Raw genomic sequence first — 17,145 nt, 5'->3', positions numbered from 1 at the left:
AAAAATATTGACTTATGATTTTTATGCATTTTATGTATGTATGTAAATTGTTAACAATACAACTGTATTATCCTTTTAAAATAAATTTTTTGCAACTAAAATAATCCTTATTTTTGAAATTTTGCTTTAAAAATATATATGTTTCGAATATAAAAATAAATTAGAAAAATCCGTCATATTTGAAAATTTTAATTCATATAAATTTCATTTACTAAACAGTTTTCTCAGTTTTGCAATTTTTAGAATTAAAAAATCTATTTATTTGAAATATTAAATTTATGTAAATCTATTTTTGTAAAAATTTAGTCTAACTCAAGGCAGTTTTATTCAAAAATTTGAGTTTTTAGATTTTTTTTTTTAAAAAGTTATTTCTGAGTTATAAACTTTTCTAATTAAAAAAAAATTCTTTCTCATTCTCAGTTTTGTACTTTTTAGCATCAAAAATCTATTTATTTGAAATATTCAATTAATGTAAATTTATTTTTATAAAAATTTGGTCCCGAGTTAAGCAGTTTTATTCAAAATTTTTAAATTTTAGAGTTATGAATTTTTTCCAATTTTATTTGAAAAATTTAATTATTTTTTAATGTTAATTTTGAGTTATCCTTTTTTGCAACTTAAATTATTTAAGTTCTTTTTTTTATTAGTTATACAGTTTTTGCGAAAAAAAGTCATTTGATAATTTTAAGTTAGTTTTCTAAAAATTTAGTCTTGAGTTAAGCTTTTTTTCTACAAATGAAAAAAATTCTTAAATTTGATAAATTACATTTATTTTCCAAAAATTATTATTTTTGTTTTTTTGATAATTTGAATTAATTTACGTTTCTTTTGCTAAAAAGTTATTTCTGAGCTATGACTTCTTTTGCAATTAAAGTAATCCTTAGATTTGAAAATATTAATTAATTTTTTTTTCTAAAAAACTATTACTCCATTTTTTGTATTAAAAAAATTATAGATAATTTTAATTTATTTCATTTTTTCTAAAAATTTAATCTTGAGTAAAATTTTTTTTACAAATAAAAAAAAGAATAAATTTGGTAATAAATATATAGGTTTCTAAAAAAGTTATTTTTGAGTTATCCATTTTTTTTTCAATTAAGGCAAAAATCTTCTATTTGTAATTTGAGTTTATTAAAATCTTTTTCTAAAAATTTTCTCAAAAAAACATTCTTTGAATTTAGTACATTTTTTTTTTATAAAGTTATACATATATTTTTTGAAATAAAAACTAAAATTAATTGAGATCATAAATTTATACCTGATTCAAGTACTTTTTTGCAATTAGTGTGAGTTGTGATTTATGACTGATGATTTATGATAAATATTACAATGAAAGGTGATATGAGTATTTTATTATATGATTTATTTTAAATAATGRTTTCTATAGTCATTAGAAAAAGCAATAAGCAGTTATAAGGAACGGGTGAATTATTAAGCTTATAGATACTGAAAATTACTAAAATGTGCGCAATATTTAAAAAAAATTTCGTAAATTCACTTTCATAACTTTTCATATTAAATATTCTATAGTATCCCACTAGTATCTTCGAGTAGCAAATTTTCAGAATTCCTTTAACTAGTTCTTAATTAAGCCTTAGTCTACTTCACCATTCGCTTAAAAAATAAAAGATATATTATAAAAATAAAAGAATGTGAAGGCCTGTTAGGCGCAGAATTCGCGAATTGCCACTAAATATTATTTAGGCAACAATTCACTCAGATTCCGAAGAATTTGAGCGGTAAMATTCCAAACATGCCTTTAGATTTCCTGTACTTGTAGAAAAAACAAAAATCAAAATGTATGCTTCAACCTCATTGAAATGTTGTATTGTTAGACATTTTAGACTATAAATTTCCTCTAATTAAAAAAAAAATAATAGTTATTAAAATAAAAAAATAATAATTCATAATTATAACCTCAAAGTGTAATGTCATATTTATTTCATGATATTTCAATTCAATATAAGAAGTTTTTAACAATAAWYYTTYMAWWAAWTTTTKTTTTTTTTTGTTTTTGAAAATAGATAAGAAATACTTCCGATACCAAAMTCTCGGTCTACGCAAAATAGATTAGAAAAATCCCTCATATTTGAAAATTTTAAATTATTTAAAAAATTAAAAACTTTTATTTGAAAATTTTAATTCATATAAATTTCATTTACTAAACATCATTTACTCGGTCTACGCAAGGAATATAATTTAAGATTTTCCGCTACGATCCCTTTTGAATGCAGTGCATATTTATAAATTTTATTATAAATATTGTGCTATTAAAATCCTTTTGCTAAATTTGATTGACTAATTCAATTTTTAATATTCAGTGCAATTATTAGTAAAGAATTTAAACAATAACCKCCACCAACAACTGTCTGAACTACGAGTAATTCGAAATACAAAAGAACGAGCCAAAGCATTGCCAACTCACACAACAATTTTAGACAAGTAAGAGAGTTCAACAATTTCTTAAATAAAATGTATGTATGTATATTTATACATATTAAATACTGTCAACATAAATTCATCACTTCATACATACTGTCACCACTYTCTACTTTTCCACTTACCTAAATCGATTTTCGTCTTTGTAACGGTATTATCCAGAAGTTCATGCTGCGGCACGGCGGCATCCAATTCATCTTTAATTGGCACTTTACGYTCCACAGTCGCCGTTTTGACACCCTCGCCATCGGGCGATAGATCGGAAATCTCCGTATCGGACAATTCTGTCTCGAGTTTCTGGAACAACGGTTTTGGYGGCGTTTTACGCATCATTTGTGGCGTCAGCTTGAGCGTAGCGCTATCGTAGGGCAAACCAACGGGAAAGCCGGCCTTACGTTGTGTCTCCTGCAATTCGTGTTCCAAATTGATGACACGATCTTTCAGTTTCTTGACAAGTGCATTATATTCGGTGTCCTTCTCTTGYAGCAGTTGCTGGTAGAATTCTTCGCGATGACACATGTCCACTTCACGTTGTTGGTACTCACGTACCAAACGTTTGGCTTTGTTGTATTTCTTATCGAGCGCCATATATTGCGCCTGTGATTGTTGTAACATATTCTGTAGATTTGAAGCCTCTTTTTTGATATTGGTGAGCTCGCGTTCGCTTTGACGCAGACGTTCGCTGAGTAGCTCATTTTCATTGCCGGTGGTTTCCAGTTTGACGAGCTGATGTGTAAGGAGAAATGAACGATTAGTATTAGAAGAAGTGTGTGGCATGTGTGAAAATGAAAGCGCATGCGTACACAAAAATAATTATGGCAAAGTAAAGCTGAGTATGGTTAGTAATGGTAAGCAAAGCAAATTGAGAYTAATAAAGTAAAATAGCAAAATATAAAGGCGACACCTACCTTACGCTTAAGCGTATCAATAATGTCGTCTTTCAACAGGCAACTCAATTCGCTCTAAAAAAACATGAATGAAAAGTAACAACATTCAAAAATAAAATTTATACAAAACAAACAAAGAAAATAAGTTAACTTCGGCTGCACCGAAGTTATAATACCCTTTACAGGTGCATTTTTTATAGCGTAAAAGTATATGTATATAAAGATATTTAGCTTGATTTCGATAGAATGGCTTGTAAGACAGCTATAAGCGATAAGGCTCCGATCAGAATGGTTTTCTCGGAAACAGTAACGTTGCCTTGCAGGATAATACTTCGAGATATCTTGTCAARTAAAAATGTTTTTCATACCAAGACTAAATATTTATTGGTCAGTTTATATGGCAGCTATACGCTACAGTGGCCCGATATGTACTATTTGTTCGGAGATGATACTGATATCTTCAACGACAATCCGTGCCAAATTTCGTCAAGMTATCTCGTAAAATTAAAAAGTTTTCCATACAAGGATTTGATATTGATTAGGCAGTTTGTATGGCAGCTATACGCTATAGTGGACACGTTCTGAAATTTTTTTCCGTAGATTGTAGCACTGCTGTTGGCAATAATGCATGCGAATTTTTGTAAAAATATCACGTCAAATAAAAAAGTTGTCCATACAAGGACTTTATTTTGACCGATCAGTTTGTATGACAGCTATATGTTATAGTGAACCGATCCGAAAGATTTATTCAGAGATTACAACGATGCCTTGGCTAACAATTTATGTAAAATTTTGTGAAGCTACTTTGTCGAATAAAAAAGATTTTCACCCAACAAGAATTGTGGATAGAAAAGGGCGTGTGCAAAATTTCAGATCGATAGCTTAAAAATTGTTGGTATATAGACAGATTGACAGACAGGCTCAGCTCATCATGCTGAACATTAATATATATAATTTCGTGGCAAACTGCTCAGGTCTAAGAAACGAGGAAGTGTTAAGAATTATTATGTACAAAATTACTTGGTAAATTATTACGTTAAACTTGCACAAAAAGAAAGAAGAAAAAACACACAAATAAATGCAAAAGTGAAATTCGGGCAAAAACGAAAGGTCACATGAATTCGCTAAACGTTATTTATAGTTATTCGTTTGAACCAATTACCGCTTTATGCTGCATTTTCGTAACGTTTTGTAACGTTTTTAGCGTTTATTTTAGTTTTTTCGTACATATTCGTATTGTTTTCGTAATATTTTTCGTGAATCCACGTCATAAGTAAATCACATAAAGAAACATATAAAAGGTTTAAACAGATTAAAACTCTTCGAACACTCCAAACGGTTTATTAAATTACAAAAATTTTATTTACGACCACATTTTACATACCTCCTGTAGCAGCCTCTTCAGAGACTCTACCTCCTGTGAGTGTGTAGCCTCGACCTCCATTGGATGTTCGACTTGTACGGGACTCGATGGTCCCTCGCAAACACTAGAGTTGGCCGAAACGGGTTGTGTGGAGTCCTCCGAGTAGTCGAGCGTGCGACGCAAGTACTCCTCTTGTTGTCTAAAAATCATGAAACACAAATTATATGGAATTTACTGTTAAGAACAACTCTTTCAAAGCCACAGACTTACCTTTTCAGTCTCTCCTCCTTCTCGCGATCCGCTTGCAGACTCAGGCGTATAAGTTGCGCCACCTCTGAATTTTCCGGATCGCGTTCACGTCCAATTTGAAATTTCACCAAACCGGAAGTGTTGCGTAACACCGATGCAGCATACGCTTGCGTAACGCCCACTAAACTTTTGCCATCGACTTCGATGATTTGATCGTTGACCTGAGCAAATTTAAAAGTTTTAACTAAAGCAAGTACAAATGCGCTCCCAAACACCCACCCACCAAAAGTAACTACATATATATATTTATATAACTATATGTATGTAGATGTATATAACATGATGGGTCGATGACGGGAGCTGACCATAATGTACACACCGTCGGTGTCAAAACTTGAAAATTTCAACTCACCTGTATGCGTCCGTCGCGTGCTGCCGCGCCGTTATCAGTTATCGTCTTTACGAATATGCCCAATTTTTCGAGACCAGCATCGGCGCCAACGCCCATACCAATAATGCTCAAACCTAAACCTTCGGGTCCTTTCATCAATTCGACGGGGAAGACGTGCATCTTCTCGACACGCTTCTCCAGCTCATATTCGGCTGAAGCGGCAACGGGATCGACATCTTCATTACGGCGATCATAATCAGTTACGGAGAATGTTGAAAATACTTGTATGGGYCCCGAACTGAAGCGTACTTTGGTATTCTTTTTCACTGGTATTGGCGGGTAGGAGAGTTCATCGTCATCAAAGTCCAGCAGTCCTAAAAAAAGAGACACGCAGTCGAAAATAATATTATTTGGAGACCTTGGATATAAGTTCCGAACATTCATAGAATGAAGTTGGCAGAAACGACCCTGACATCTTGAAATATTTTCACCTTAGTTTAGTGCAGACTAACAATCAAAGGGAGAGTCAGTAGAGCTTAGTTTGTACTGGAATACTGAAGAGTTTACAGTCTTTTACCGGATATTATACCCAACCCGTTTCGGTTATGTTCAGCCTACTGACTTTGGATTAATTAAAAATGGAAATAGTTTTAAGGAGTGCTGTGTTGAGCCGTGTTGAGAGCTCTGGTGCCGGTTTCGTGGACACAAATGCCAGAGGCAAGGTTAATAAAAACCATAAACAATTTTAGGTAATGCTGCTGAGTTGAGAACTCGGTTCCGATTTCGTGAACCCAACTGAAGTAGGAACCACTCATTAATACTTGAAATGGTGTTATGGAATGCTGTTACGGTTCCTTGGACCCAACTGTCATAGGAACATTTAATTAAAACGGGATATAGATTTAGAGAACATTTAATGGTTGAGTGGACCCGACTTTCCGACGATCTGGTAATAGTTTAAGGAATATTGGTGACTTCAGATCTATTATTAACATAAAAAATCGTAGATCCGATCAACTTAGGAACGACAGCAGAATATTTATGTGAAATGAGACATTCAGTGAATTTTAATGGACGATCGTGGAGTTCATCGAGTAAAGGCTAACCAAACGCTAAGAGCAGATCATTAACAAAAAATTAAGTTGAAGAAAACTCACCAGGAACTTCCATCCAAAAGTTGCCATCTTCAAAGTAATGCACACCCGACTCCACATAGACTTCCTTACTCTTCACTGGCGGATATTCGGGTATGTAGAATTGTGAGTCGTCAAGTTCCGCACCAAGACTGGTTGTTGTCGTATTTGTATTAATTGAATGTAGTTCACCCTCGGCTAATGAATAAGTCGAATTATGTTTGCTTGAGATTATGCTATCGTCGATGGTTGTCGTCTGATTGAGAGTGCCATCCGATTGCGTTGACTCAACGGACACAATAGATTCTTGCAACGATTCGCCCGTTTGACCATGTGGTGTTAGACTGCTTTGATCTTGGATAAATGTTTGATTCAACAGTGATTGCTGTGACTGCAGCTCTTGTTTGCTGGGCGATGCTTGCGTGTCTTGTTGTTGTTGTATGAAAAGTGTCGAATCATTGTCGGCATCGTAGCTGGTCTCGACTTTCGAAGCTGTTACCAACTCGGAATGTTTACTTTCAACGCGACTTTCAACACCACCAACACTGCCACTTTGACTGTCCTCCGAACGTCTTCGTTCGCTGGCAGCTGTGCAGCGGGAAATTAGCAAATTCTCAAGACTGCGATTAGGCGCTTCAAGTACGTCACGTAGCCATTCGGGCTCATCGTCGTCATGTGTATTGTTATTACTATTGTTGTTGGAGTTGCTGTTGTTGTTAGCCTTGCTTGTTACAGCATTGAAGCTGTCCGCTTTTGTGAAGGTCGCATTCAAAATATGTGCAGGTGCGGCGCCAATGCCAACTATGTCGACATCCCCGTCGTCGTCGTCGTCGTCATCATCGTCCTCCGCATCATCAACATCATCGCCCTCGTTGTGGACGTGCCGCTCCGCAGCCGGCTGCCGCTCGACAGCAAAGGCAAGACCACCTTCGCCGTTAGCTGTTGCTAACGTGACAGTTATTGGATTACTTCCACCACTTGCCGGAGCACGTAGGTCACTAGCTGCTGTAGCAGTGTCAACTTTGGCGACGTCTGTTACTGTGATAACCTTTCGTTCATGTTGTTGTTCGGCTGTTGGCGGTGGTTCTGGTTGTGTTTCTTCGATTAGACTCTTAATGCTCGTCGGTGAAGTGGCTGTGGCAACAACAGCTGCGACGGCCACACCCACAGTGGGCGCAGCGGAGAGTATCTGTTCGACTTCTTTGGCTTGTTCGTCCGAGAGCAACGACTGTTGTCTGTTGTCGATAATTGTTGTTGGTTGGTTGGTTGGTTTATGAGTGTGTGTGTGTATGCGTTTAGGTGCGTGCAGGCGGAAGGCATTCAGGCAAATGCAATCAAATTCCAAATGCGCCGATTAGTGGCAGCGAGAAAAATTGTCGAAGCGCCGGAAGAGAAAAAAGAAAGAGGGAAATACAATTATATTGGTAATTCTTGGCACAAATAAAACCTAAACCAATGGTGTTGGGGCAAAGGGTTACATAGTTTTATTATTTTAGTGTTATCATAAGTTACCGTAGCTTTCATTTCAAATGCGTTATGTTATGTACATAAGTTTATATGTATGTATGTGTATACACCAAGCTTTTAGTTCCCTTAAAGAATTTAAAGAATTTTAATTATAACTTATAACCAGTATACTTGAGTGAGAGTAGGGTTAAAATTATGGCAGGCTCAATATGGTGTCTATAGTCGTCTAAGCTTTCCGATAATTAATTATAATAAATACTTAGAAGAAGAAATATTATAACAGAAATTAAAGTTGTAAGATTGAGAGTTTTATAGATTGTAAATGAAGGAATTTTCTTTTGATTACACATAAAGGTACTGAAAGGTTCCATGAAGAACCGACGTTTTCCAGCTAAATTTTGTTCAGAGATGTTTCTGGCTCCATGGGTATGTAAAGCAGCAAAATTGTCGCATTTGGGACAAAGAGCAATCTGATGAGATTCAAGAGCTGTCATTTTATCCAGAAAAAAGAACGGTTTGTAATCATCGGTCAATATTTCTTTAAAAATGATGTCGATGAGAACCATCTACGGCGACCATTATCGCGCCATAATAATCGACTATTTAACATCTGAAATTGAAGCTCGTGATGTGGGTGAAATTTGGTTTTAACAAAGCGGCGCCACCTCCCACACATCAATTTATGGATTTATTGAGAGATCACTTTGGTGAGCAGATAATTTCACGTTTTGGGACGGCACAAAAATCGTGAGATATCACACCGTTTTTTCTGTGGGATATGCAAASTCTAAAGACTATGCGGACAATCACGCTTCGATTCAGGCCTTGGAGTCAAACGTCATGCGTGTTATTCGCCAGTTACCAGTCGAAATGTCGAGCATTCGAGTCATCGAAAAATGGACTCAACGGTTAGCCCATCCTAGACGAGGCCGCGGCCAAGATTGGAAAAAAAAAAAAAACTTCAAATAATAAATGCCAAAGAATGTTCTTTCGAATGATAATAAACATTCCCCTAAAAAAATGGAATTTTCTGTATTAAAAAAAAAAAAAAAAGAAGGCGGGGGGGACCTCGAAATGGATCACACCATGGATGGAAAATTTTATGGTTACCCTAAACCAAGTACTTAAGAGAAATCTGAGTGCGTAAATTCGAAAAACATTTCTTTTTGTTTATACCCATTTTAATAGTCTACATGTGTCTATATCTTTAAAAGTAAGCTGGAAAAATTTTAATTGAATATTTCAAATACATACTTTTGAGTTACAATGACTTTCCAGTTTCATGATTATATGAAAAATGTATTTTTGGTGGGCCAAAAACAGTATTTTTTGTTAAGAATTAAAAAAAAAATTTGAAAATTTGCTGTTTTTAATTGTAAGCCATTGTTTGGTATGGTAATACTTAACATATTTACAATATTTAATACATATGCATAMAATTTTTAGTTTCCTCTAACTGTTAGCTAACCAATATATAACCATTTTATAACCAAAACTCACACTTAGTTAAAGTTTTATTTGTGTGAGTATGAATGGTTTCTATTGTAGCGTTTTTCCTTCGCCTGTAAGCTTATGAGAAGTGATGTGACCAATTTTGCATATTTGGTGATAAGGTTGTATGTTATTGTAGATGTATAAAAAGCGGATACCCTCAACATTTTAAAACATGCCATCTTTTAGTTTTCTTTCAAAAAATKACAAAAAAATACTTTTGTTTAGGCGATAGCACAGGATGTGCCTCTTAATGTTTTAAAAAGGCACCGAATGATTTCGGTTATATATTAGTTTAAAGTTTGGATTAAATTTTGAGTTAAAGTTTAAGTTGAAATTTTAGTTTAAGATTGAGTTAAAGTTTGAGTTTAAGTTTGAGTTAAAGTTTCAGTTAAAGTTTCAGTTAAAGTTTTAGTTAAAGTTTTAGTTAAAGTTTTATTTAAATTTTAGTTAAAATTTTAGTTAAAGTTTCAGTTAAAGTTTCAGTTAAAGTTTTAGGTAAAGTTTCAGTTAAAGTTTTGGTTAAATTTTAGTTAAAGTTTGAGGTAAAATTCGAATTAAAGTTTGAGTTAAAGTTTTATTAATATTTTTTATTTTTATTTTAGTTAAATTTTAGTTTAAGTTTGAGTTAAAGTTCGAGTTAAGTTAAATTTTTGGTTACGTTTTTAGTTAAAATTTCAGTTAAAGTTTAAATAAAATTTTTGGTTAATGTTTGAGTTAAAGTTTCGGTTAAAGTTTCAGTTAAAGTTTGACTGAAAGTTTGAATTAAGTTTCAGTTAAAGTTTGAGTTAAAGTTTGAATGAAAGTTTGAATTAAAGTTTCAGCTAAAGTTTGAGTTAACGTTCGAGTTAAAGTTTTAGTTAAAGTTTCAGTTAAAGTTCGAGTTAAAGTTTCAGTTAAAGTTTGGGTTAAAGTTCGAGTTAAATTTTGAGTTAAAGTTTCAGTTAAGGTTTGAATTAAATTTTAGTTGACACATCGTAGATTTGATCATTTTATTTGTTTTTAAGAAACTAGAGAAATTTTAATTAAATCTACACCCCATACCACTCACGCGTAAATCTTTACATAAAATGTTCAAAAAACACATWCTAAAATATTTGTCAACTATTAATAACTTAGTAAAAATTACTTAATTTAATTACTTTAAATATATATACATATTTACAAATTAATTAATTTAAAAGCGACATGCAATAATACTTAAATCCACACAATCTCGTTACTTTATAAACACAGGCACCAAAAGTAAAAGCTTATTATACGTATTAGTACACCAAAGCAGCTACACAGCTGCACAATCTAAAACAATTAACTTAAATTAGATTATTGATAATAACATGCAAAACAATTAAGCACAAATATATAAATAAAACATAAACCAAAACATAACTTTTCACATAAAAAAACTGAAACAGCAACAAACCTGATTTTGCTTTCCAAAATTCTACGCACAGCAGACAAAGGAAGATTGCATTGTATTTATGGCCACAAGTTGCCGACACGCAGTCAAATTGTTGTGACGATAAGGCGCCAATGACAGCATTCACATGTCAAACGCACACACCCATATATATATGGCAGCAGCAGGCAAAGCAGAGCAGAAAGGATGCAGCGCAGTCGGCGACAGGACAATAGTCATGCACAAAACGAGACAATCATAAAAACGCGTGAAGATAAATGCAAATAAATGCATGCAACGGCATACGTTTGACATACATACATATGTATGTGTGTGTRATGGTGGTAGAGTATGCAATACATTTTACGGCACAAATGAAATTTTAAGCGATGCAAGCAAGTTGTACATATGTTTGTAATAGTAAAAGCAATAAAAATAACGAAATAAAARAAAAATGTAGAAAAATATAATAATTGTCGAGAGAACATGCAAAACAGGCACTACATTAATTAAAATGCTAAACTACACATAAATATATTTGAAAATGTCTTATTATGCTTTAATTGTACTTTTCAATGTTGCTACATGCTAGGCATAACATCTAAAACAGCTACTACACCTTAATACACTCGTGGCCACGCAAACCTTGCCACTCAAAATTTTCAAGTATTGTGCATATTTGACGACACTTTATAGCGGTAAAAATTTTTTTTTTTTAGAAATATGTTAATGACATGTTATTAATCAAAAATATTAAAAWTCAAAAACAAAATACATTCAGCTACAAATAAATCAATTGAAAGATCGAATTGAAAGCTTTACAAAGTGAGCTCGAAATTTAAGACGCTGACATGCGTTGAAAAAATTATGTATTTTATTTTTTTATTTAATTTCATTTACACTATATTTGAAATTAATACTTTATTATTATTAAATTTTTTTTTTTCTATTGAAACAAAAAGTTTAGTAGGTGTATCACTTTAAAAACAATAAAATCGGACGCCTTTGTATAAGCACAGAAAAGCTAATTTGTGTTTGTTTGTTTAAAAGTAATAAATTAAAAACTATAATTATAATTGGATAATATAATTTTGTTTACTTATGCTTACTTAAAACCAAAAACAAAAAAAATCAAAATTGAAAAAAATCCCCAACGAACGAAAAAGTCCGAAAAAAATTTAAGAAAGTATAGTGGTAAGGTTTGCGTGACCACGAGTGCACATAATAATTGACTAATGAAATCTACTACTATGACAAAAAAAACATATTTGTATATTATATATTTTTTTCTATTATTTCTATTACTTATAATAAATACTTTGAGTACTGCTACAGCGTTGCTTTCAATTACAATACACACTACTTGTAATCATTGCTGATTACAAAATTTCAACCGTTGTAAGGTCACTTGATTTCAAATAACTACCATAGTGGCTTAAATAAGTACAAAACTTGACTTGAAGCCAGCATTGGAGTCAGCTCTCAATACAGTTTTTCTATTATTTAAGCTATAACAACGTTCTTAAGTACTGCCATCCTTCAATTACTACCCAAGCCACTTAGATTCGTTACACATTACAACATTTTAATCATTGCTAAATCTAAGCAAATGATTACTTTCTTGACTTGAAACTAGCATTGTTGTTGAATCTCTCTTTCAGTATTGAATAGAAAAATAAGTATTTTTTATTTGAGTACTGTAAGTGCTGTTAGAGCATTACTGTATGTTCCAATTTGAATGYCCACTACTTGGCATCATTCCATATTCAATAGTTGCTCTAAATCACTTGACTTTAAATGYTTACTTTAAAGGCGTAAATCTATTAATTTTTTGAAGTTGAGTCTTCTTTATGACCCTATGACCCCTTTTTTCCTTATCTTGATGTTTTTTCGCTTCGTCACAAAAATCATTTTGGCAAAAACAAAAAAAAAACTGACACATACGAACGCCAAACCCTTTGAGGGTGACCTAGTACCATCACCCTGACTTGGAATTTCTCACCCCCCAGACAATAATCCCGAAAAAGTTCCACAGTGTAATTAGTAAGTACTTTTATTCTAAGTTTATCTAGCCAGTCATTGAAACGTTTMAAAGCAGTCGTTTACATGCAAAAACAAGGAATTTWGGCGCCGAATTGRAGCCAAAAGACRTTGAAAGACGATTTTGCATGTGAAAAGTACTGCTCSAATGCTCCAAAATAAAGTTGTTTCTGCATCGTATTCTGACTGTTGAAGAAAAAAGGATTCATTACGACAAYCAAAACCAAAAAAGCACATGAGAAACACGGCTATCAAGGGCAGCCTTGAACACAAAAAATCATATGTGAAACCTGTCGAATCCACAAAATCAACGAGAAAGCCGAATATCCATGGCATCAAAGTAACTTCTCTATTATGTGAAATCGGAAGGGCTTGTTGTTATATGAGCTTCTAAAACCGGTTGAAAAAATTAAGCGATTGCCGAAAAATCCCCGATTTTTTGTGACTAGATACGAGGAAATAATGTTCCATCACGACAAAGCGCGACCTCCTATMACAGAAACGTTTAAAATTTATTTCGAAAATAGTGGCTGGAAAGTTTTGCAATACCCGCCTTACAGCCCATGTTGGCCGCTTTTAAACACCGTTTGCTCCGAAGACGGTCTCACTGGAACACGGTTCAAAAATTGGCTTAAATTATGCTTGGCGGCCAAGCCAGTGCAATTCTTACTCTTTTGGGATGTAATCCACCAATTGTCAGAAAGTTGCGAAAATGGTTGTTTCAGTTGGAAAGTCATCATTTAAGTTTTACTGACCTTAAAGATCTAGTCTACTTTAAATATAYAAATTTATCACTCGAAAATATTTCCGCCCTTCAAGCAGATATTGCTGAATACCGCAATTTGTCGATTCCAAGACGTTCTCAAGCACTGGGAGTGTCTCAAGCCTCAAAATGGTGGATTTCGGGTTGCAKCTGTATAAAATTGTTCTGACACAAGAACTAAAGGCATTGGACCAGTGTAAATGTTGTGAATTCGCTGATTTTGCCTTGRAACAACTTGTAAGCGATAACGATTTTTTWAAGAAAATTTTCTTAGATGAGGCTCTTTTTCATCGGAATGGTGCTGCGGTAAATGAAGAAAACTATCGATTCTGGTGCGAACGAAAATTCACAAATTATTCATAAATCACCATTACATTCACATAAATTGGCAGTTTGGTGTGGTTTTTGSTTTGTTGGAATCACCGATTCGTACTTCTTTCGMAATCAAGCTGATTACTGCCCGTGAAGAGCGGTATAAATCGATGATAATCAACTTTTTATGGTCGCAATTGGAAGAAGTTGATCTTAGTTCTAAAAAGACGAGGCTACTTGCCACATAGTACGTACAAGAACCGAATTATACCGATAAAGATTTAGGGATTGAATTATTTCATGTAATTGTGACACTGAATAGCCGCCAAGAAGTTGCGATTTAACACCATTGGACTACTTTTTAAGGGGTACTCGCTTCAGCTTTAGAGGTTAGTATTGAATGTGCCAGTTATGACATACGAATTSATTTAGTGGAAAAAGTATACGAAAATTGGGTTCAACGAATTCGCTCCTGCAAAAGAAGTCGTGGAGTTGCCTCTTATTTAAAATTAATTAACTGATTATTTCAAAAATAATAAAACAATACCACATAATGGCAATGAAWTAATCAAATGAAAATATTTAAAATCAAATGATTGCAATAAACTTTTCCGAAAAAACAAAAAGGCTGACGTCAATTTAACTGCATTGTGATAATGTAAATAAGCAAATGAACATGAAATCAACTGTTGATGAAAACATCAAATTAAATAACATTTAATTATGTTGATTATGAAAACATTACAATGGCAAAACAGTCGAGTAAACAAAGAAATTTATTTTTCCCCCAACACAGTAGGCAATTGAATTTAAAGGCAAGCGCGAGAGAGAGCACAGGACAATGGTAATTGCATAAAAAAGCGCAAAAAACGCCGATAAATAGTGATGATAAAAATAAAAAAAAAAAGAAAGAGCAACATTGCACATTGATGCGCGCGGGCAATTACACACACAAACATACATGCGTGCGAGCTCGCACTGACAGTYATTACGGAGTGAGTTAACAAGGATAATAAGCAGTGTAGTGAAAACACTTTATAACGGTATTAATATTTATTACACCGAAGGGCGAAATGTCGGTCGGACACGCGTTGCCACAGCTCGCAGCTCACAGCTCACAGCTTTTAGCTTTAAAAGCGCGCMGAGCACGGCWAGTTAACTGCGGCCGCCATGAAGACCAATGCAAATGCGGTAAATATAAATGAAGTCCTTATGGCGTGGCTAACTATGCAAATTTCTGCGAATGTGTAAACAGGTATATGTGTGTGTGTGTGTGTGTTGGCAGGTGTAAAAATGAATTTTATTGCTTGTCCCATGTGGCAGTGGTCGGTGGACGGCGGGCGTGGCGGCTCAACAATAAATGCGCATTAATTGCCACACTTCAGTCAAGTGAAAGAAGGCGAGATATCACAAAACTACCGTTATGCGATTAAGCGAAGAAGTGGGCGCGCCACGCCCTTCACTGCCACTTTGATTTACACTTTTTTTTCGTGTTTTGCTTGTTGTATTACTCTTATGGRCAGCAGGCTGAGCCGTGAGCATAATAAATAGCCAACGGTTGAGGGCTGGTGGGCCGGTGGCCTGGCGGCCGGTCGGTCGACATGCCAACTGACGTAATTGGACAAGTTATGAGCGGCCAATGCATTTGGGCCACTGCACTGATTGGCATCAACATTGTCAGCCGTTTCGACAATATTTACACAGCACAAGCACACACTCACACAGAGACGAGTGTTTTTTGTATATGTGGCTTAATGGCACTACAGGGGCAGTTCAGCAAAGGCTTATATTGATGATATAGTGTTGGTATAGTCTGCGCTAAAAGTGTGGCACAAAGCCCAATGCATACATTTGTGTGAGTGTGAGTATGAGTGTGTGCTGAGTTTTCGGCGTGGATTTAATTTCAATTTACAACACGCTTTAACGTGTGCTTACATACCAACGAGCGCGCTTCTTTATATACAAATGTACATACATACATATATGCATTAGGGTGATTCAAAAAAAAATTTTTTTTTTTGTTTTTTGTACTCAGAGAAATAGGTTCCTAGACACCTCTAAGGAAGCCTCTACAAGAATGAGTTCTTAATTGTAACAGGAAGTTTCTCCTACATATAGTTTTATATTTTTCCTTATTATCTGATAGAATAATTTATGTCTCGCTTCCAACCACATCAAAAAATATTTTGTTCCTTAGATTCTGTAGGGAAATTGTATGCTCTACAAAAAAGGTCTTATACGATTTTTTCGTAAACCCAACCGTTTAAAAGATATTAACGGTTGAAATTTGATTTTTTTTGGGAAATTTTTTCATTTCTTATGAATTTTATAACTCAATGAAAAAAAATCATTATGAATGAAACTATTAGGTTTTTGGTGAGGTTTACTTAGAGGTGTCTAGGAACCTATTCTTCAGAGTACCATACGAAAGAAAAATTTTTTTTTTGATCCACCCTAAAATGCATTGATGTTTGACGACGAATATCTCGTAAACGCTTAACTTAGTCGTAAAATCAAATGAGACCATTTTAATAGACCAGTAAATTTTCTACAAAACTATCATCATAATTTTTTGATGTGGTTAGAAGCGAGATATAAATTTTTCTATCTGATAATAAGAAAAAAGTAGAAGACTGTAAGTAGAAGGACCTTCCCGTTACAATTAAGAACTCATTCTTGGAGAGGCTTCCTTAGAGGTGTCTATTTTTCTTTGAATCACCCTAATATATATATGTACATACATATACACATATATATCCATAGACATTTATATTTATAATAGTAGTATCATGTATAGCTTTGTAGCATTGTTTTTGCGCTACATCAGGTAATTGTACGCCTCGCGTTGTGCGCTAGTGACGCTAATAGAGCTCGCTGCCAGCTGAGAGTTAGCCATGGCCAAGCGCTAACCACAAGCCAGTGTGTGCGCCACCATTAAACCACTACTGACACTTTACTACGGTACATTGTAGTGTTAGAAACGATTTGTTGGTGTATGGTGAAAAAACAAWAACAACAACACTTTTTATACTGAAACATTATACGACTAATGGCRTGTCTATTTCGGTGAAATGAAGTAAGCTGTTGCACAGTGTTCAAAGCAGCATGAAATTAAAGTATAMAATTTGTTTCTCTGTTTTAAATGAGAATTAATTTTAGAAAAAATATCTTAAAAAAATATAACGACTATTTAAGAAAATTTTAATTTATA

The 17,145-nt window shown here is 33.9% G+C and overlaps 1 protein-coding gene across 11 annotated transcripts in view; it reads right to left on the bottom strand.

Annotated features, from left to right (window-relative positions):
- The window catches only part of LOC108968386, a 169,698-nt gene that overhangs the window by 5,999 nt on the left and 146,554 nt on the right, over window positions 1-17,145 (bottom strand). For 8 of the 11 annotated variants that reach the window (XM_018932400.1, XM_018932401.1, XM_018932404.1 and 5 more), the window contains 7 exons: window positions 10,844-10,864; window positions 6,487-7,697; window positions 5,351-5,703; window positions 4,960-5,159; window positions 4,711-4,888; window positions 3,348-3,401; window positions 2,565-3,165 (listed from right to left, as the gene is read on the bottom strand). In XM_018932400.1, coding sequence (XP_018787945.1) covers window positions 2,565-3,165; window positions 3,348-3,401; window positions 4,711-4,888; window positions 4,960-5,159; window positions 5,351-5,703; window positions 6,487-7,697; window positions 10,844-10,864 — 2,618 coding nt within the window. Of the gene's footprint in view, window positions 1-2,564; window positions 3,166-3,347; window positions 3,402-4,488; window positions 4,498-4,710; window positions 4,889-4,959; window positions 5,160-5,350; window positions 5,704-6,486; window positions 7,698-10,843; window positions 10,865-17,145 lie in introns of all 11 variants that reach the window. The other 3 variants (XM_018932402.1, XM_018932403.1, XM_018932399.1) reach the window with 3 other exon arrangements.

This window comes from Bactrocera latifrons, unplaced genomic scaffold (assembly GCF_001853355.1).
Source record: "Bactrocera latifrons isolate USDA-ARS-PBARC rearing strain unplaced genomic scaffold, ASM185335v1 scaffold_213, whole genome shotgun sequence".
Taxonomy (NCBI): Eukaryota; Metazoa; Arthropoda; class Insecta; order Diptera; family Tephritidae; genus Bactrocera; species Bactrocera latifrons.
The sequence above is the reverse complement of the archived record's forward strand: the minus strand, read 5'-3'. Positions and strand labels throughout refer to the sequence as shown.